Here is a 23302-nt window from a genome sequence, read left to right on the forward strand (position 1 = left end):
TGTGCAGGAAAGACCATTGGTTTTCAAGTAAATGTGGAAAGTGTGTTCATTTGTCCATCACACGTCAGAATAGCAAGTAACACAGACATGTGATCAGCCAAGCAGCAGAACATAACCGACGCACTAAAAAGCCATGTGTGCCAAACAAAAACAAATACACAAACATTCATCGGACGTGCTAAAAAGTCAGGTGTGCCAAACAAAAACAAATACACAAACATTCATCGGACGTACTAAAAAGCCAGGTGTGCCAAACAAAAACAAATACACAAACATTCATCGGACGTACTAAAAAGCCAGGTGTGTCAAACAAAAACAAATACACAAACATTCATGGGACGTACTAAAAAGCCAGGTGTGTCAAACAAAAACAAATACACAAACATTCATGGGACGTACTAAAAAGCCAGGTGTGCCAAACAAAAACAAATACACAAACATTCATGGGACGTACTAAAAAGCCAGGTGTGCTAACAAAAACAAATACACAAACATTCATCGGACGTACTAAAAAGCCAGGTGTGCTAACAAAAACAAATACACAAACATTCATCGGACGTACTAAAAGGCCAGGTGTGATGACAAAATCAAATACACAAACATTCATCGGACCTTTTAAATATACTCGATCTGTGTGATCTTACTTTCTAGAAGGAAAGTGGTAAATTGTCTCATTGCATAGAAAGAAATTGTTTAATTTTAAATGTAAAGTCATGTTTTGTATGGGTGTCTTCTTCCGTGAACAATAGTTGGTTGAATTGGCGTCGAATTTCATGCATATTTCAGGTAATAATGAGGATTCTCGTTAATTGATGAAAGTGATTTGTCATTATCATTTGCTGATTTATTTTTGGGAGGGGTCATTAATGTTTGTGCAGTATTATTATATACGTTGGAAAGTTTTAATCAGCATGCTCTAACCTGCTTGCAAATATCAGGTAACTAAGTCCCAAATCATGGTTTATATTATTTGGTTATTATTCACTGTCCGTTGATAATATAGTTATATTAGTGGGATTTTATTTATGGTAGAGATTGTTCGACACCCTAATCGTCTGCACAATGTAAAGGCATGTATGTGGATTATCATTATATTATCAAATATAATGAATTTTTTAAAATTATTTTCATGAGTACATTATTACGAATTTATAGTTGTTTTTTTTTAGTACTAGATTCAAACCAACGAACAAGAGAAAATATCGGTTCCAAAAGGCAGTTAATTTTCATAACGTTCCTTTGACTACAGATTGAAACCAGAGAATTGATAAGACTTAATTTAGCTATGAATGTGTTGTGCTTAAAAAAAACCCCAATGTTTCACTTCATTTTAACGTCTGACCTCAGCACTCGTGGTCCATGATGCTATGCAGTTTTACAGGAATCCCAGATTGGTCCGATCTGGAGGTTTCCGATAGGACGGTTAAAATATCACATATCACCAAGAAATATAGATGTGTTAATCATCTTCACATTACACCTGTAGTTATGGTGACGATTATGAGGCGCCGTAGCTGACAAAACCTTGTCCAATCAGAACGTTGCCGTTGAAATTTTAGTGTCATATGTCCAGAATTACAATTTCACGTATTGTATCAAAACTGTTGGTCTTTAAAGTTCCATTTTCTATGTCGAGGTTTTAGATTGTGTCGTTTGAATTACACGGTGGTGGTTGAAATGTCAATGTCATACGTCGAGAATTCTTAACTTACATATTAGTTCAAGGAGTTTATGTTGAAAGTTCCATTTCATATGTTGAGTATTTTGATTTCATCTGTTGAATTACACAGCGCTGGTTGAAAATTCGATGTCCAGTGTCGAGCTTTTAGACTGTATCTTCTGAATTACACGGCGGTTGTTGAAATTTTAATGTCATATATCGAGAGTTTCAATTTAAAATGAATCACATTGATTGTGCTGAAAGTTCTATTTCGTATGTTGAGTTTTCAGATTGTATCTGTTGAATGTCACACCGGTGATTGGGCATTTTATCTGGTGAAATGATGTGTTGGTGTTAAAAGTAACATTAGACAATGTCCACGTTAACAATTCAAAATAATATCGAATATTAAGATACATCATTCGTGTATTCAGTTATGAGGCGCCATTACATTTCGTGCATTTACAGTTTGAAAGTTACCATTCACAGGTCGAGAATTACTACTAATTTCTTCGCATGAGGTCGTTCTCGTGAACGGACCGCGTTATTTTTAAACAAGAGGGCTGCTTCTCGTTGCTGTGAAATTCAACAGATGAAATCTAAATACTGGCCATATGAAATGGAACTTTCATCACAAACAGTTGCATACAACTTGTGAATTAAGGATTCTCAACATACTATATTGAAATTTCAACCACCGCTGTGTAATTCAAAATATAAAATCTAAAATCTCGATCTCGAAAATGGAACTCTAAGGACATCCAATTTGATCCAACACGTGATATTGGATTTCTCGACATACGACATTAAAATATCAATTGCAACTTTTCTCACTGGACCAGCTTTTGTCCGTTGCGGCGCCTTATAAGACGTCACGATCCTTTACCTTAGAACTTCAGGAGCCCAATAAACTGACCAATCAAGCTGTATTTACTTCTACTGCAGAATTTGTTATTGATACACACTGCGCAGGTTCAAGAGTCTCCCAAGGTATACACTACTAGCCCCAGAGCAACGATAAGAGACCATATCCGTGGAAAATGTTGGTTGGGTGATTTATATAAATGACTCTGTGCTATCGGAAATTTCTGTGACTGGATAGTAAGGAAATCCAGTAAGTACTCAAAATGTCATACAACGCAACAATAATAATGTGGAACGTTCAAATTAAGAAGTTAAAGATGGCGCTCAGAGCATAGGCATCCTCCGATAGACTGAAATAGGTTTGCAAAAATAAAATAATATTTTATTGAGAAATTTAGGCAAGAGTCCAACAGTTATATAACGTGATCGTGCGACTACCGAGGAACAATCAAGACAGTGTACTAAACTCCAAGCGGATAAAGAATTTCGGATCTGGTCATGTGTCTTTAAAACATGTGCAGCACAAAAAGAAGTTCCTAGCAAAAGCCACTCTGTAAGATATGATACGGTATTTATATCCGAGCCATTAATATTCAACAAACTGAAACAGAAACCACGACAAGCTCAAAAGTGTACCCTATTCCTGGTATATTTCAAGTGGGTTTGATTCCGTGACGGTTAATTAACTAGAAGTAGTTTTTTGTTCGCAACGTTTCGAGACATCCGGAACTGGTAAAGTAGGTAAAGGCTGTATGACTGCTTATTATTTTAGCATCAGATGTTATTATAAGTATCCATGTTTTAAGCAAATTTTATTATATGTATCCGTATTTTAAGCAAATTTTATTATATGTATCCGTGTTTTAAGCAGATGTTATTATAAGTATCCATGTTTTAATTAAAAAGTTACGTTTCTGAACGTTTGTACAATTTTCATAAATTTGTTTCTTCGACAAATCAACCGTCAGTAGAGACAACATAATCTGTTTAACTTTAATACCTATATTTGAAACGTTCCCAAATTAGACTGCAAAACCATCGCTTTTCTTAGAAAAGCAAGATATTATACGAATCATTTGCAATCATTATAGGCGTCAACAATCTGCAATCGATATATTTTTCACTGTACGCCGCGCGAATTCATGCAATTCTATCTCCACCCAGCAGAACTATTTTCTACTCAGTTTCATTTTGACTCCCTGCCAGTTGTCTGAGTCTGAGTGAATCACGTAATTGTCTAGAGGAGCTAGGGTCTATATTTCATACTTTTCTTTTAAATTTTGGTTGGATTGGGAAAGAACCCGTCTTGGCGAGATTCATTGAGAAGCTCTGGCTCGAATACAAAGACCGTTTTCTTTCATTGCACCCTATATTAAAGACCAAAATATTATGTTCATTCTTGTCTGACAAAATAGATAATTGGAAAACTAAGGTAGCTAGTGTTTCTGGCATTCGTGGTCTCAGAATTGTTGGTAGCTTTTATTGTCTGAGGGAACTTTACTTTTGTATGGTAAAGTAATGGACATTTTTTGCATTCATGCGACTTCTTTTAGGCAAGGTTTCCTTTTCTATTTTGAATACTTCAGGAAAGATTGGTCGGTTCTATTTGAGGGAATGACACACAGCAATTTATTTTGGACCGATGAGTTTGACATTTCACACTCTAGAATAGGCTACCTTGACATATATGTTAATTTTTGATCGGTTTTTACGACTGCTTTACATACAACCAAGATTTTACATGCAGCATTATGTTATCCTGTATATACTGAACGTTATCTTCGACATGGAAAGGTTGGAAAGTCTTTTGAGCAGGAATATTCCTTATCGAAGACATTTATTCTGGAACATAGCAATTGGTATATAGGTAGACATTGGAATCAAAGCTGTTTCTTCAGCAAAATCGAGGCAGGACGTTTCTTTGTTTGAAAATAAATACCGGCTGTATCCCTGAAGATGAGATGGTTGTTTTGTTGGAGTTAACGGGGTCTCAAATCGAAGTCAACCAAGATTTAAGTAGAATTTCCTAGTGCGGATCCAACGTGGGGTTGGTGAATTGGTGGGGGAGGGTACGCTTAAAATGCAAAAGCTTCAGGGGGCTACACGCACAAACCTCATGCCTGTTTGATTTAGCCACCACCCCCATCAAACAGTATTCCTGGGTCCGTCAGTGAACCGTTTTATCTTCTACTATGCAACATGTCATTCCATCCATACATCCTCTGTTAAACTCATCAAAAGATTTAATGAAAACAAGCATGGTTCTTTATCGTTTAAATTGTCTTTAGTTATGTTACAAATGAATGTACTCGTATTTATCGTGACTTTGATGTCTTGTTAACTTTGTTTTCTTTTTTAATTCCCTGTTACATCCTTTATGCCTTGCTTCATTTGAGTTCCGTACACACCTGCCATGAATAATTTCTCCCTGAAAATAGTAAGTATATGCAAAGTAAGTAACAGAAGATATATTTACGCATTTTGTGATTTTAATTTCAACATTAGCGGACAGGTATTGACATCATGTACGTCGTAAAGCTTATGGTAATTTCAAAGGAGAAATACCAGTGGGTTACTTGCAGTAATCTTTAGAAACTTTGAATGGAAACATGACAGAAATTAATGTGAAACTGGGAGTCTCTTTAGTGAGCTAGTGAAACACGAGAATCTCTTGCGTTAGAAAGAAAAACAGCTTTTTTTGTTTGCAGTTCTTGTCATATGTTTTTTTTCTTCCAATGTCATTCCAAACTTGGGTTTTCAAAAGAGCATATAGTCCAATAATAATCAAGGAATGCAATAAGCATACATTGTTATAGAAAGAACATAATGATGTTTGTCAAGAACATATATATTTTGGATAGTAAAGTTTTTTGCGCTTATTGGTGATTATTTTGGGGGATTGATGCAGGCACTTTAGTTATTTGTTTTGGAAAATATTTTCTCATTTTTTTTATGAGCTTTCATTTTTCTCCTTTTTTAAGTCTACATAAACATATGCATCTAATATCAATGAACTTCTCAGTACAAAGTAAACATAAAGATAGAGTTGCTGCAATAAAGTACCTGTCAGTCGATGATTGGAAAATGGTTTCACATACTGTGAGATGCTCAATAAAACCAGTTTATTCTGACGTCAAGAACACCTTGCTAGCTCTACAAATGATAATGTGTTTTGTAACATGAACACATGTTTGGCACAATAATATATATTCTTCCACTTAAAAATCGGGATAAGTTTCATAAAATCCGTTCGATGACTGATTTATAAGTTAATAAAACAAGACGTCACTCTTTTTATCACTATTATAAAACAAATCTTATGAACTTATTCTTTTAGTAAATAAGTTAATAAAAAAATAATAACATAACTGGCATGAATGTTGATCTTCCTTTGAACAATTTCCATAGTTTCTGATATTAAAATCTTTTACTTGATTAGATGGCTGATATGGTTCTCAGCGTCTTGGAATCTACAAATTGCGCTTCAAGAAATTAATTTTACGTAAAACTCAAAGTTTGTAGATTCTTTTGTGCTGCAAGGTAAGATCGAAACGACGTTTTTGCTAGTTTGTACTTATGTTATTATACGGCTCATATTAAACTGTTCATGTGTGTGTGTGTGTGTGTGTGTGTGTGATTTGGATTTTTAACATAGCTTTAACAATTTTTCAGTCATATCGCTACGATGTCTGCAGTGTGGCTGTTTATAGTGATGTCTAGCACTGGGGCATCATGTCGCATACATGTAGCATGATATCCCACCCAGTTACATTATCCTGACACCAGGCCACCAGTCCTAACAGCTGTTAGTGCCATCTTTGTAAGTCTTTGGTATGACTCGACCAGGGATCGAACCCACGACCTCCCCCATCCGAGGCGGACGCTCTAACCACTAGGCCACCGGAGCGGTCACTACTACACATGTAAGATAGGACCCATATTTTAACACAGCTAATACACATGTAACAAGACAGCCTTAAAATATGGATCATTTATTAAATGTGTGGTAGCAGTGTTAGACAGCCTTAAAATATCTGTCTTTTATTGCATGTGTGGTAACAGCATCAGACAGTTATAACAACAAGAAGAAAAAGAAAAACACCGATCCTTTGCTGCATGTGTGATAACCACTGTTGTTCCTAATCCTTGGACAATGCACCTCTACGTCTAGGAGAGTACAGTACAGCTTATATGCCCATGATTTCATAGTGGGAGAAATTTTGAAGCAGACAATGTCGAACTTTTGAGAGAAGAATACCAACGGTCTCCAACTTCTGTACTAATTTGATCAAGTTTTTGATGAAGCCCCCACCCCATTCTAGAGAATTACTTACTGGTGTCATAAAAGGAAAAGTGTTGGTTGATCAAAAAAACTGGAACATATCAGGTCATTTTCCCATCGAAAATTCAACCAACCAGCTGTCGTCTTGACATTTTCTGCTGTATAAATAGATTACAATAACATGAATTGTGCAAATATTGGTATCGGTGAAAATCGTTTGAGACTCATAAAATACTCATTTAGAATGCAGGTTAGCAACATTGGTCTTTCTGAACAGTAATTACATGCCACCACGAATATCTGGTGGCGTCTTCCTTGTAGCATAACTGTATCAATAAAGCTTCAGTCTTGAAAATGCCGGTGACGTGAGACCACTGTAGCATTGCCTAACCAGATTAGAACGTTTGATCTGATTTTAATTAGTTTGGACGCCTGAATTACTGAAAATTGTCACTGTAAATGCAAACACTATTAATGAATAAAGGGTTAAGTCTGAAACTGCAACATAGTGTTCAAAATATTGACCCATTCGTGCCAGAGTAAAAAATTAGTTCCTTTACCTTTGCAGGCTGTTTTAGAATCACAGCAAGAAGGCAAATTACGCGAAAGTTCTTTATAACTGATGCACGGCAAATGTTAAATGATTTTGAACTTCGGAGTTTTGTTAAGGTTAGAACAAGTATTCAGATTTAATATCAAGGAACGAATCTGCAACTACTCCATCCAGGGACGAAGACGTCGTCAACATTTACCCGGCCCAGCCATTTTTTTCCCGGTCAGGACGAAAGGACTAGTGGTTTTCCTATTCGGGAATGGCTCTGGTGATCAGACGAAATTCACCTCGTATCTCGTGGCAGATAAGGTTCATAGTGTTTTGATTGTGACTTTGTCTCATTCCTTTTATTTAGGTGTTTTTGACACGATAGATTCCTAAAACCAAAAGAATTATTTTAAATATTTCATTAAAAATATACGTACATTAAAATCCATAACTTTTCTATTCGATAACATTTATGTTCCAAATTCAGGGAACCGTTCTAGTTCATCTGGAAGAGCGTCGGACTCGTAATCCAAGGTTCGCGGGTTCGACACCCGCCCAGGCCATTCCAGGCCGGCTGCCTCTGTATGACCTTGGATCCGATATCCCTGGGATAATACAGCCAATAATGTGTTAAAAGTGCCGTTAAAGCTAAGAAAACAAACAAAAACATAAATGCCATGATTCATTTCCTGTCTCTATGACAGTACTCTATCACGTAAATACGTCAGCTCATGAGTTACTAATGAAAACCGAGATATGCATTTTCATGTCGAAAAAGTCATATGTATTTGAAACGACTTTGCTTGAATTTTAATGGGCACATTGCATGTATTTTAATGGGCCGTTTGCGTGTATTTTAATGGACACTTTTGTGTGTATTTTAATGGACACTTTTGCGCGTATTTTAATGGCATTTTGCGTGTATTTTAATGGGCATATTGTGCAAGATTGTGTGTAAGAGTTACGATAATTAAAATCAGAATTCGTAGAGAAGTCATTGAAAGCCAGGTCAGTGATACCGGTTATCTGGTTTACGTATTTTGTTTTTATTTCAACGAAGGAGTTTATGGTAGATTACTTACAAGAATTTGCTGCATATATTTCGAAACTACAACACCTGTGCAAAACTAAAGTAACTACAATCGGTGATAATTTACCGTCGTATAAATGTTGAATTATACAACACGGCTGAAGAGCAAACTGTAATTAAAACGCATGTACACATTTATATTGCGCGCACGCACGCACACACACACAACCGAAATTGCCTAAACGTTTGAACCAGATGTGCCATCATATTTAAGAAATCCCGATGTCTTTACCACCGTATTAAAGGAACGCACATGCTATTTAATTGTTTACTTCTAGTGCGCCTAGATGATATTTTATGTTTGTTCTGCAATGACAGTTTACCTAGGAAATTACGAAGTGCACAAGAAAACTTCGTAATGCGGCTTTCAGTTAAAATCCAAATGCTTTTAGCCTGTATCATGAACAATGAGTAATTCATTTTCCCCTTTCCAAGGCCCCACACCTCCAGTCTGCATAGTGTGTGTTTCCAAATATGGCCCAGTCGTAAGCTCCGCATGCTTCAGCTTCCCGCTAGGAAGCCACTACCGGTATCAATTCGTAAATGCCATTACCAATAACCGGTCATTGGATTTAGATACAATAGATAAAACCAGTAGCGATGCATGTATACAATTTAGATGTACATGAAATGATACATCAAAAAGAGCAGGGTACCAGAGTACATAAATCTCTCTCTCTCTCTCTCTCTCTCTCTCCAAATTATTGAATATTTAGTGTGGAAATGTATGGTTTCATTCAGTTCATTACCGTATGTACAATATGCGGAGAAAATGATATAGTATTTCTTTCACAGGAATATGTGTATATACGGTTTTTGATTGATTGGTTGATTGACTGGTTGGTTGATTAGTTGATACTTCACTGCGCATCATCACTGCAAGGCTATATAGTGCCATAAAAAGTTATATAATATATGATGTATGAATGAAAAGTGGTTATACGAGCAACGAGCTACGGTTTTAGGAATATTAAATGGCCTTACCTACGGTTTAAGACCGACTATTTTAATTTTTGGAGGACCTCCGTCTTTAATTTGCTTATTTGCTGGAGTAACTTAAACGAGTCAGGAAGTGGAACTGAAGCAATTGTATTACTACATGTTGTCTTCAGTATCCCCAGTCTGAATCAATGGTAGCATTTCAGGTGGAAGTTGGTGTTTAGGTATGGAATACATCTAACGTGACCGTCACTGCTAACATCCAAACCACCGAAGTGCACTTTTGTACAAAAAAAAAAATAATCATAACATAAAAGAGAATTTAATCAAATTTAGGAATCGCACTTCTACCCAAAATATCGTACCTCTGTAACATATGCTTCTTTGTCTATTTTAGCTGAACCGGTCAGGCGAACAAGTTGGTTAAATAGTCAGCCTTGGATGCAGAAGGTCGCGGGTTCGAACCCCGGCCGAGTCATATCAAAGACTTATAAATATGGTACAAACAGCTGCCTCGCTAGGCTCTTAGCATTAAGAGGTCAGTGTTAGGACTGGTCAGCCTGGTGTCAAGATAATGTGACTGGATGGGACATCATGCTACATGTCTGCGGCATGATGCCCCAGTGCTAGACATCACTATAAACTGCCACACTGCAGACATAGTAGCGAAATGATGCTAAGTTAAAAATCCGAAACACACACACACACACACACACACACACACACACACACACTCTATTTTATTGCTTGAACCTTCTTTGAGAATCCTATCCCAGATATAGCTGAAATCCACCTGTCATTACTCCTTCAGCTTGTGCATGTGTTATTTTTTGTTCCCTGTTTAAAGGTTTGGTAGAAACAAGTTCCGAAACTTTACTAAAATAGAGAACCAGTCCTGAAATTTCAAATTACACTAGGTGCTGCAGAGAAAGGTGTTAGATGAGTTACATTAGCAAAATTTCCACCAGGAAAGATCCATCATTTGTTTAAATAATGTCACAATCAACAGAATCAAGAAACTCAGCCGTTGTTATCGTGTAATGTAGAAACGGAGAAAAGAAAAAATGACGCCACCTGTTCCCATTTGGGACATTAAAAATTGTTATCGCGAGATAATCTGGTACAAATATGTTTCTATGTTTCTGTATGAGAAATTTATACGTATAAGCCATACAACTGTAAATAACAAGATGAGGTATAAAGATGAAGGATGTGTGTAACTTATCCCAAGGCCGATCTTCTACACGCAGCTCTAAAATGTACCCATTCTTTCTTTTAATTTTATTATCAAACGCATACTAAATATTTGGGCAAAATGATCTACCAAGTTTCCTTTTGGAGTCTTGGAATGTTGCAGGTCGACGGTTTGTGAGAGATTATATTGCATCAGGATATGAAGTAAACATTGATTACCCTTTAATAAACCTTCCGACGATTAGCCTGTGTTGAAGGTCCATAAATAGTACTCCATGGATGGTAAAAATTTCCGCTTGCGTCTCATGTTTCAAATAACTATCGCCTTAGGTTGTGTTACGTATTTAGACTCTCATAAACAGTAACAAGAAAAAAGTGAAGACAACAAGCTTTATAAAATTTAACATATAATTTATTTTTACTAGAAAACCAGGGTAAATATGAGGAAAAGAACTTACGGTTTTATGAATCAAATCTAAAATAATCCAAGATTTAAAAAATTAGAAATCCTAGTAATAAAATATTCTAATGAATCTAAGTTCGAGTCCCGACGAAAATCCAATATGGAAGGCGATGACGTATGCTATAGTCAGTGTAGTACTGATGTGTCTACGGTTCCTTGTTGAACCACGGAAGATAATAATCCAGTTTTGATTTCCGAATAAAATTTCAATAAAAGTCTTTATCCAGTAATTCTGTATGAGCAATTAAATATTCCCAGGGAAAATAATTAATCTCTTAGGTTCCAAATGATTTGGAGAAAAATTAATATTGAACTCCAACTGGTCAGAACATAATTAACACCTTGACGTCTAAGTGTTCGAAAGTCCGACTTGAATTATTTCTCAAAACATCACTATTAAATCTGGCTACTGCACAAAACAGACGCCCGGATAAGGGTCAACCCTCGGGTAAAACCAGAATACCTACATGTTTAAAATGACGTACTCCCAGGACAGCCTCGACTTCACTCTAAATTTCACACTAAGAATGAAAAACAAAAATTAAAAAAGAAGAAGTTGTTTACTGATTCTGAATCAAGGTCAGGAACTAGGTCAACATTAAGATAAAAAGTTCTAATATATCTGTTTACGAAAAAGCAGTCAGGTCAAACTAATTTCTGGAAAATGTCAAATTCTAGTAAATATGATTACATTACAATAGCATGTAATGGAATAAAAAATTTTTTTAAAAACTAACAAACAAACAAATAAATTAAATCAAATATAAATTAAATCAAATATACATAACAGTTGATTGCATCGGGATCCTTGTATATCTTATGTATTTCTGGCAGTTTTATTCGCGGCCATGCTTTCCACCTTGGCATGCTCTTCAATCCACTCAGAAAGAATCATTCTTCCTGTAAAATATTCAAACTTGTCTTATGCTACAGTAGGTATCGTATCTTTTCGCCTAGAAGTCGGACCCAATTGCAAAACTGCACAGACCCAAATCGTTGGATACAATAATAGGTACAGCCTGTTTCGGGGCAAATATAGGATTCAGACATCTATCTGCTTCAAATACAGTTATTTTAAAATGGCGATTTCAGTTACCACACCATTTCTGAAAGGTGCCTGTAAAACTCTTAACAGGCAAGATGTGTAGTATTAGAATATATTCCTAAAGATGCTTGTAGAACTCTTGTCAATATACTGTCAGAATATATCCCTTCATGTACGTGTAAAATTCTTGACGGTGTACTGTCAGAATATACCGATAATGGTGTATGTGAAACTCTTGTCGGTGTACCGTCAGAATATATCGTAACGGTGCGTGTAAAACTCTTCACGGTGTGCTGTCAGAATATATCTTGAAGGTACGTGTAAAACTCTTGACGGTGTGCTGTCAGAATATACCCCTAAAGGTGCTTGTAAAACTCTTGACAGTGTACTATCAGAATATATCCCAATAGGCGCGTGTTAATCTCTTGACGGTGTACTTTCAAAATATATTCTTAAAGGTGCGCGAAGTCCGAAATTATATGGAATTCACGTGCACTTTCCCTAAAAGTAACTCTGGTTGTTATTTCTCTTTGTAGCACAAGATGCCCGCCGTAGAGGGTCTGCATCCCGAAATAAAGGACAATCGTGATGGATCTATCTCGGTTGAGTACCTGCCAACAAGAGGGGGTCGGCATGAAGTCCAGATGTGCTATGAAGGGGTTGCCGTTGAGGGTGAGTACATTTTTTGATTATTTTAAACACCACAGGACATAAACGAATTTCCCTCGTCTAAAATAGTTCAAATGTAGTTATCGCAAACTACAGTTGTTTCCAAATTGTTGCAGAAGTAATAATGATTCAAGTGTCAGAGGTTCTAATATATGCAACAGTTTGATTCTCAAAACACTACTGAGAAAGAGATGCCAAAAGAAAATTGCAACTTTTTTTTAATACCGATTATGATTTATACTTGAGTTACAGAAGACTTACTAGAATGGAGACCAACGACAAACCAGTCTTCTAGAAATAACAGTGTCAGATTGAACTACATGTATATACATGTTCAGGTCAAAACTGTACTTTTTCATCCCTACTGCCTGCGTAGAATCCCTAATCTACTAAACTATACTGCCCTTACTCTACCAGATATGAATTACAGCACAGAAATTTCACTCCTCAGCACCTTATGGTTAATATTTCAAGCAATATGATTTACTATTAAAGTTGACGGGTATTTGTCGAGTCTGTGTTTAGCAACGGATATACGTAAGTATTAACTTTCCGGGTACGTAAGTATCACTTTTCCGGACACGTAAGTATTGCCTTTCCGGGATACGTCAGTATCACTTTTCCGGGGCACGTGAGTATTACCTTTCCAGGACGCGTAAGTATCACTTTTCCTGGAGCCGTAAGTAATACCTTTCCGGGACACGTATCACTTTTCCGGGACGGCGTCGTCTTTGACACCGAGATTTTATTCAAATTCCTGAAGGTCGTCTATTATGAAGGTGCATGATAACACCGTTAACAGGGAAACATACCGTTCCACAAAACCCTTCTGAAGTTTACTCACACACACACACACACACACACACACACACACACACATATTATTTAAAACTGACAATCGTTGATTAGCATAAATTATATTTTGTTTAAATAACAATTGGTTTTTAAGCAAGTTGATAATGTAGTTTACAAAGAAGCACGTTGATACTTATAATATCTCATGTATTCTAGTTTACAAAGACACACTTTGATGATTATAATATCACACATAATATAGTTTACAAAGATGCAGTTTATAAAAATAAAACAACTACGACAAATGTATGAACTTGAAGATAACATTTGAAACTGCAGTCGGTGACAATTTGGTGTTTAGTAGATTAGACATTCTCACATAGAATATCAGCAACTGTTGAACGGTATGTATGCATGCATGTATGTATGTATGTATGTATGTATGTATGTATGTATGTATGTATGTATGTATGTATAAGAACAGCAATACTTGCAGTTTTAATAAACGCTATTTAAATCTGTTAATTTATGAGGTTATTCAAGCGTAAAAGGTTCAGATGCGGTGCTTGTTCAATTGTTTTATTTCTTATTTTAGGGCAATGTCGTCAACTTTCAGGTCATAACAACGTATGGTACATTGTATGAACTGTATGCATATCGTACGTGCGCATCAAAGAGACTGAGTTCAACTATAGTTCAGCGAATAGAATTTCATGTTATATGTTTTCTCTTTGCTTTAAGAATTTTTACATGCTAGTGATATCGGTCATAAAAAAAAGTTCACTGCACTTTTGTATTTGAAAAAAGACGCTATTGTATATGTTAAATGACCAATACTTTCAATCATTATTTTAGCTTACGATCTGAACGATTAAAATTTACAGCTAGTGGTTTATTTTAAAAATATGCATCTTTGGCGGGACCCAGTCATCTAGTGTTTTAGTATAAAGAGTCCAAATTTACAGTTTAGTTGCGTTATAGATTCAAGGGTAAAACCATTAAATAAGTCTTACATACAGAATATATATATATATATATATATATATATATATATATATATATATATATATATATATATATATATATATATATATATATATATATACAGAAATTAGTAAACTGTATTCTTGTCAGTTCTTTTTTTTTGAGGGGGGGGGGGCACCAGACAGATCCCCCACTTAACCAAAATAATAAAGTTGTTTTATGTATGTGTGTTAACCCCCTGATATGTTGTTTGTATTCTTTAGAAAAGGATTCCGAACGAAATTTGTTTTGGAGTAATTTTGTCGAGGTATTTGTTTTTTTTAGCCCTAGTGTTTTTTGCAGGTTAGATTTTCCGAATCGGTTTCATTCACCGTCTTTGAAATTTCATCCCTGATTTTCTAGTTGACCTTGGCTGGAGGTCTCCTACATCCCGTGTATGCTATTGTGTATGATGCTATGTTGTTTGTATGCTATATGGTATATTTGTTGGGATAGCCTTCTATTCCAAATTTTGCCCAGTTTTTTTCCCCTTTTTCTTTCTCTTTTTTTTAATTAGTTATTTTGCTTCTGTTTTTGAATTTTGCCGATGAAACGGTGCACTATTTTTAAAGAAAAACACATCCTATTGTTTTAAATGCCTGTTCATGTGTGTCGTTTCATCGTTATAACTTATTGCAAGCAGTTGGGTAGGTTGTATTCGAATCAGGATCCACACTCTTTTTATTTAGCTGTGTTTTACCTGGATCGAACTAGACCTCCCTTTATTTATTTAATATTGTCCAGAAAGTCAAAAGATTTTTGTTACTTGCCACTTATAGCGTGGACTAGTTCCCCATAGAGTTGGAGCTGTATGGATTTTTAGATAGAGAGACATAGTTAGAGATTTGGATAATAGTGTTAGCTTTTTTGTATATGTGTTTGGTCTGCTTATGTACTACATGGGGTATTTCCAAGACTCTTTCCTGAGCCTTTCCACTTCGCGAAGCGCCATGTGGTCTAGCCACAGGAGTTCCTCGTCTTGTACTTTCCCATGTAGTTAATATGTATAGTGACGTTCTGTTGTTGTGCTACTAAGTGGCGCAGAGAGAGAAAGAGATGTTAATTGAGAAGAAGGAAAAAAAAAGGACGAAGAAAAAAAGGGACTCTCAAAGGGGGAAGAAACCTTTAGGAGGCTCGGCTCTGTCCTTTTAAGGTATTATCCCGACGGGATATAATCATACCTTCACCTCCTTTTACTTCTTTTACTATCTCCCTATTGTTATAATTTGTCCACATGCTCTCATTGTTGCTGCGATGTAGCTTGTTATCATATAAAGGGTATTTTTGGTAAAGTTTCCATCAAGAAACAAAATGTTTTCTTGTCAGTTCGTGCCTTGCACTGAACAATTTACACAAACCAAAACAGTGTTATGTACGGATGGAATGCACACTGGGTAAGGTAATATGGGGTAAGGAATCCTTTCTGTGGAAAGTTTGTACTTGTAGTCTTGTAATTTGCTAAGTTTAAATCTAAATACACCATCTTGTTTTGCAGGAAGTCCCTTTCAGTGCCTTGTCGATTCAGTTGATGATGGGTACGTGTCTGTGTTCGGCCCAGGCCTGGTGGGCGGCATGTGCGGACAGATGGAGAGCTTCAACGTGGTAACCAAATCTGGCACTCTCAGTACGTAACCACGTGATTCTACTTTCTCTACCATATTCTTAGATTTCAGTGGCATAGGAGGAATCACAAACTGTAATTAGCATTCATTAGCATGCCGCAAAGCCATAATCAACTTAATGGGCTTACATAAAGGTGATCATCAACCTCAAAATCTTGCGTAAACATTGGTGTAATGGAGCAAAATTTATTGGCAGTTGTAAACAATTAAGTCTGTAAAATGTACAATAGCAACAAACAACGTATCCACACACATCCGGTTGATAGGCATATAATGGTAGTGCTTTTATTCACAATTGTGGAATATACTTGTAGATCTTCTGATCATTTAATAAAAACAACGTGGTACATTCACAAACTTTATTCAGGTCCTTGGTAAGACCAAGTTATATATAGGTTAAGTTGATTCCGAGAGGAAGGCACGTTTTTCAAACTCCACATTAAACGATTTAATTTCCTCTTTTTACGCATTCTCAAAGATTTTTGTTATGCAGTTTAACAGTAGTTCAGAATGAACTGGGATTTATGCAAGTTAGACTTAGTGCACCTTAAAATATCCACGTCAGTAAAAAAAAACTCAGATGGTACATTCCAAGTGTGTAAATACTATGAATAGTAAAGTATGGATTGAATATCAGTGTTGCAGCCATACATTAAATAAAAGATTAAAATATTCATTATATTCTAGATCATATATTTACATTTATACTGGTTATATAGACTATATTTGGATTAGAACCTTTCAGACCCCGGGGTGGGGGGTCGTGGTGGCTCAATGGTTAGCGTGCTAGCCTCTCGACCGAAAGGCTGCGGATTCGAATCCTACCATCGGACCAGCCTGGGTCAGCTACCATGGTGTGTCCTTAGGAAAGGCACTTGACTCCAACTGCCTCGGCACTGTATAACCTACTTGTGTTGCTGTGCCGTAAAACACCAAACCAACCAAATCATGTTGCGCGCGTAGTATTGAAAGTTAATCTGATGCGAGGAACATTGGTATCACGACTTTTGAAAATTTTCTTCTTTTTGTATCTCTCTTTGTGTTTATTTCCTTCTGAATGAAAAAAATAGCATTGTGTAAAAGTATTGCAAAAGCAAACAAAATATTTTGTAGTTAATCAAATTTGAAACAGATCATCGATTTTCATTAAACGGTAATAAAATAGGCGTGTCCAGACGTAATGGATACACTGAAAATATCAGGTTCATTTTCATACAAAACAAGTACTGAATATGCCTACACGTATGTACTATGTGACAGCTGTGTTCACCCTCAATTGAATGATGTAAAAGGTGCCCCTAAAATCCGCAGTTGTTCGACGAAATTTACAAGAGAATGATGCATTTGCTCCCATACCTTGTTGTAAAATCAAGATGTAAATCCAAAAGAAGAAGATAAGGAATCCTAGATTATCACATCACGTACTTGCATAATCGAATAATGATTAACAATAAAATTCCGAGGCGGCGGAAAGCAACTTCTCGAAGAAAGCATAAACATTATCTGCAGATTTCTTGGCGAGTACTCGTACTCATTAGACAAAGATGACACAACTCACCTCGCAAGTCCATTTCTACAAGTAACTGGCAGGACAGGGTAATCAATCTAAGATTAAATACATGTGGTCGGAGACAAAAGACATTTATACGATTGAAAAGTAAGTCACCAATTCTCAAACTGTAAATGACTCTTAATACAGACGAAGCATTGGAAGAAGACGAGATAAGAATTAAGAGAAGAAAATGTGATTGAAGCTATAACATGCGATTGAATGGTTTTGTTTGAACATATAAATCGCGTTTTCAAACTATCCTTCATGCAAGACCTTTGACTTTGATACAATTCTCCATCGGACAACTCGGAAGCGGGAGGTTGTAGGTTCGAACCCCGGCCGATTCATATCAAAGACTTTTTAAAAAAATGGTACTAACAGCTGCCTCGCTAGGCGCTCAGCATTAAGAGGTTAGTGTTAGGACTGGTCGGCCTGGTGTTAGGATAATGTGACTGCATGGGACATCGTGCTACATGTCTGTGGCATGATGCCCCAGTGCTAGACATCACTATAAACTGCCACACTGCAGACATCGTAGCGATATGACTGAAAAATTGATAAAGCTACGTTAAAAATCTAAATCACACACACACACACACACACACACATCGGACAAAGTTTGAAACTGTTGAAATTATATAAATAATTATCAAAGAGTTTTCTTCAGAGTGCTGTTTTCTTACATACAAATTACAGAAGAAAAAACATGATCTATTATCTTTGCTTCAAATTTAATATAAATTTCGCATTATTTTAAGCAAGGAAATACACATTCTTGCTTCCATTTATTGCTAATCCGTTTCAATGTTTCGTCACGAAGGAGGAAAGACCACATAACATACCCTTGTCCGTACGTCTGTCATATCTGCTGTTTTGCTTTGAGGACAGTTTCTCATTCACTGTTGTCTGTCGAGTCAAATCAATGAATCAGAGGCATTCCGTATAATGCATGTTTAACTGATTATCCTTCGTCTTTCAGAGGACCTAGTAGTTACCATTGACGGTCCCACCAAAACTGAGTTGAAACGTGAAGATAAAGGCGATCGGACAACACTTTCCTACTTGCCCATGACTTCTGGTGCCTACAACATCAGTATTAAATACAAGGGCAAGCCCATCAAAGGCTCTCCGTTTGTTGCCAAAATTTCTGGTAAATATATGTCTTCCCAATGCACAGTTTAGCATATAGGATGGAAATGCATACAATGGATTCGTTGTTTTTTTATTTATTGAAAATTATGGTTGTTTTGTGAAAATTATTCAGAACTACGTTGTCTCTTTATATGATCGTTTTTATTTTATTCAGGTACCTCTTTATAGCGATTTTTTCCCGTTTTATGTGCCATGTTGTCGCAATGGTTAAGTCCCTATTGCCACAGAAAGTGGAAAAATTTGCTTGAATCAATAAAATGAATTCAGAAGTATTACTTCATCTAAAGGCGACTATAGTTGCCAAAACGCATTCCATGCTAAGTATTCAGCAAAACGGAACTGAAAATGCTATGGGTGAACGGTTGGATGACCATTTTTAATGTCTAGTATCGTCCATAGGTGCATGAACTGCGTCATTTATTTCCTTTGTTTTTGCGTGGGTGAAAGGCTGTAGAACTATTAGATTCAAGGTCCGCTAGAATTTGTTTCTTATATAATACTTAACTGGACTACAATTATACTACCTTCACCCTCCTCATTTCACCTCACCTTTCTCACCTCCAACTGAACCTTTCCCGACCCATCCTCCCACCCCGACTTCAACCAAGCGGTGAGAACCCAAAATGAGTCTTTCTCCTGTTTCTGCATACACAAGGTTTAGGTGAAAATTTTGTTAAATGTCACAGCAATTAAAGCTTTGTGAATTTGTTCTTCGACCCACTCCCAAGGTCTCATGGGCAGGGCAATTAAGTTTTATGAATTTGATCTTCGACTAGCTTCCAAGGTCTGAAGGAGAAAGGACTATGAGTAACACCCCTCCTGCCAATAGTAGGCATAGTGACAAAAAGTACCATTTTTGTGAAATTCTGTCCACGGTTTTAGGAAGAGTGTGGGTAAAGCACAGAGGGACTGAGGGACATCATAATACAGTTTACGATAAAGCTTGCGGAAACTGGAAAATATTTTTTAATCTTGGCATTACAGAAACGTTGACAAAATGGATACTCATCTTTGTCAAAACTGGAATTGTACCGTGTGATATAAAAGACGATGAAAGTCACCATTCTGTACTAAAAGATTTTTTAAAAAGTTCTTCGTTTTAGCTTACATGTATTGCTGTTATTATATGGAACGAAACCAGATTTAATTTGCGCTGCGTCAATTAAACTTTTCATTCTAATGGGAATTAACTAAACTCTCAATGGACTGTATTATAATATAGTTTAATTCGAGAACACCTCAGATCGGTTTTAAAATGGTCAACATGGCATTCCTTGAAGCAAAACTTAGTTTTACCTCCAAGTTCGACCATAAGGCATGAATTAAGTCTAGTTATTGTCATCTATCAACGGCAATAGTACATTAATTCCACAGCATATCTCCAAGCAAAGGCGAAGGCAGATAAATTCCACAACTCGCCACCAAGCAATATGAGATTTATCACAATATACAACACCTTAGGACGATTTTGCAACCTTTTCTTTTGGGGTGGGGGGTGGGGGGTGGGGTCGATTGCGAAATGATGTGAAAAATATAAAGAAAAAGTCTATTAGCTGATGTTAATTTCATGACATAATTGACACAAATAGGAAACAAATCCCTGGCTAATAGTAATCCAACAGGGTTTTAATAAAATGATTTCAAAAAGTTTTATATACAAAATGCAGAACCTCGATTAGAAAAGCTTGTCGGGGGTCATATGAACATTCCCGATAATTGATAAGTCGGATAATCGAGTCTGTTTTTGCATGTGACATATTGTTGGTCCGGATGGACATTAACAAGTCGGATAATTTAGGTTTAGATATTCATTGTTTGTCTTTATTATAAAAGGAGTATAGGTGTGCATATTGATCCACCCATTGTATAAGTTATTCTAAAAATAATGTTGAAGCGTCTTGTATCACAAAATTTCATTTTTTTTTTTTTTACAAGCGCAACATCTTTACTCCGTTGGCTCATTTCTGCAATCATCAAATAATCAATCTTGCTTTATATGTACATATTCACACTTAAAGCCAATCTAAATAGCATACTAGAAGCTACGTAACTTGTATATCGCACATTGCGCAGAGCACTACTATCGATTCGGATTGTTTGTGGCGTCTTCGGTTTTCGGGTAGGGTGTAAAAAAATAAAAACGCAACTCTTTTCAGAGCTTGTAAAGTGCGCATGTGCGCTATATAGTCTATTTAGAAAACTACTTACAATAAATTCCAAAAATTTTGAGTTATATGCAAAAATACGATATGTACCTAGTTCCTATTCATATAAATCAAATCATGACACATACAGTGTGTTCCATGGTAGTAGTAACTAAGCTGCAACGGTGAGTATAATACAGCCAAGTTCGTCAGTTATACGCCATTAGAACAAAGTTGTGTAAGTCGTAGGTTTGACTAGTTCTGGTGTGTGTCTTAACCGCGAGATAGAAAGCAATTTGGCGGCGAGGAGCGACCGAGTTGTACATGCAACGTTTGACAAACGCAACCGATGCTACGCACGACCCGAATTGATAGTACACACATTAAGCTGCCAGTGCATGAATAATCCGTCTGATAAATTCAAGATAATAATGTTGTGTTGTGGTCGCAGGACTCTCATAATCTTGGTGGGATTGATTTCCTCTGGCTTTTTAATTCAGTAATATAAGATATGACTCCGTTCCACTGCAAATATTATTTCATGCAGAATATATAGATCTTTTTAAAAACTCTACTGGTCATAGATCAGGAGGGCTTATGAGATGGTGTGATATCCGTCCTCCGTCCGTCCGTCCGTCCGCACAAATTTATTATCACTTCTCCTCCTAAACTACTTGGAGGATTGCCATGAACCTTTATACACACGTTAATGCACGATACTGCCACCATAGTGTTCTTGTTGTAAATATTATTATCTTATTATCTCTACTCTGTTCGTCCTACTGACCCTCAGTATGGTCAACTTGGTGGCCAGCTTGAAAATACTGTCATTTCGACTCCTTCCATCTCGATGGCATATCATCATGGGGTTTTCACCAATTGACTTATGATACCTAGCTGGTCCCCAATGAAAACTGTGTCAACCGTACATCCAATATGGCCACAATGATGGTGATTTTGAAAATTTCGTTCTTAAATAAAAATGGTTTAAATCTGACATCGAATATGGCCACCACAGTAATTAATTTATAAAAGATGCTTAAAAAACTCAACAATTAAAAGAGATATATGGTATTATCTTGAATACCTGGAAATTCGTTTCGGCCAGTAGAGCATCAGTTCCTTGTTACCATACCGTTTGTATAGAGTTTAAGGAGTTAATTAAAAAATCAAATAAGTCGACATCAGAAATTGTGCGTGACATTAAACAGTTGTTTAGTGAATGTCACATAAATGTACAACTAGGTACTGGGGACGATTTACCTAGTCCTTTCTTGTTTGAATTTATTGATATTGTTTTTTTTATCCCACTCAGACTAATGTCCCTTTTGTGTGTTTTACCAGCCGGTTTATACGACGATTCCAATGGTGGCATTCGTAGGCCTGGTGAGTGAGTTAGCTGACTGTATGAGCTGCTATTTTTTAAGTTTCAGTTTTAGTTTTGTAGGAGCTGTGAATATAACATGCAAAACAATGACATTTTCATAGGCGAGCAAGTACCGAAATATATATCGCCTATGTTGTAGTGATGAGTCATCATGACTGAGAGAAAGGGCATCTATCGACACGTTCTCTTTACTTTGCGTAGCAAAATATATTATGCTCTTCTGTTTGTCTCTTTGTCTGTATTTGTAAACGTCAGCATTTGTCTTGGCACAAATGAAGTTTTGTATAACCCCATCTTAACACGAGTTATGTAATTCCATTTTTTAAGTGAAAATCCTTTTATGTTCGAGCTCAGTGTTAGAAACTCCACTGAAACAACAGGGTTAGAAATTAAAGTTAATCCCACAACTCGTCAGCCACATTTGATTGCAGTCGAAAGCTTGAATGAAACATTATATCTGGAGAGTTGGTGTTACAGTTCATCAATGGGCACAAAATAACCTTATATTGTCATTTAGGTGAGCTGATCTGAGAGTTGTTTCCATTCGATAAAATGACATTTATGGTACCTACTTACACAGACTTGATTGTGGACTGCCGTAGTGTCCACGTAAGGTCGTTGAAGACTTTATCTAAGTTTTGGGTCAACTAGTTCAAATTTTGAATTTGACTGGAAAAAAGCAATATTTACCACACGATATTCCCCGTTCATACAGAGGATAAACCTCCCTACCCCTTACAAACTAAAGTCTTGTTAGATCAAAGCGTGACATGAGCCTGATGTCAGTTGGAAAACTATATCGAAGACCAGTTATGCAAATTCTCTTCAAACCTGGCAAACGTTAGTTTTTTTTGGGGGGGGGGAATAAAATATATTGTAC

The 23302-nt window shown here is 36.4% G+C and overlaps 1 protein-coding gene across 4 annotated transcripts in view; it reads left to right on the top strand.

Moving 5' to 3' along the window:
* Window positions 1-23302, top strand: part of LOC149803775 (filamin-A-like) — a 104473-nt gene that overhangs the window by 55248 nt on the left and 25923 nt on the right. For 3 of the 4 annotated variants that reach the window (XM_089953563.1, XM_089953561.1, XM_089953565.1), the window contains exons 2-5: window positions 12615-12750; window positions 16061-16189; window positions 18719-18889; window positions 22380-22421. In XM_089953563.1, coding sequence (XP_089809689.1) covers window positions 12615-12750; window positions 16061-16189; window positions 18719-18889; window positions 22380-22421 — 478 coding nt within the window. The remainder of the gene's footprint in view (window positions 1-12614; window positions 12751-16060; window positions 16190-18718; window positions 18890-22379; window positions 22422-23302) is intronic. The other variant, XM_089953564.1, reaches the window with a different exon arrangement.

Source organism: Sinohyriopsis cumingii, chromosome 3, assembly GCF_028554795.1.
Source record: "Sinohyriopsis cumingii isolate HCF-2022 chromosome 3, ASM2855479v2, whole genome shotgun sequence".
In the NCBI taxonomy this organism is placed as follows: domain Eukaryota; kingdom Metazoa; phylum Mollusca; class Bivalvia; order Unionida; family Unionidae; genus Sinohyriopsis; species Sinohyriopsis cumingii.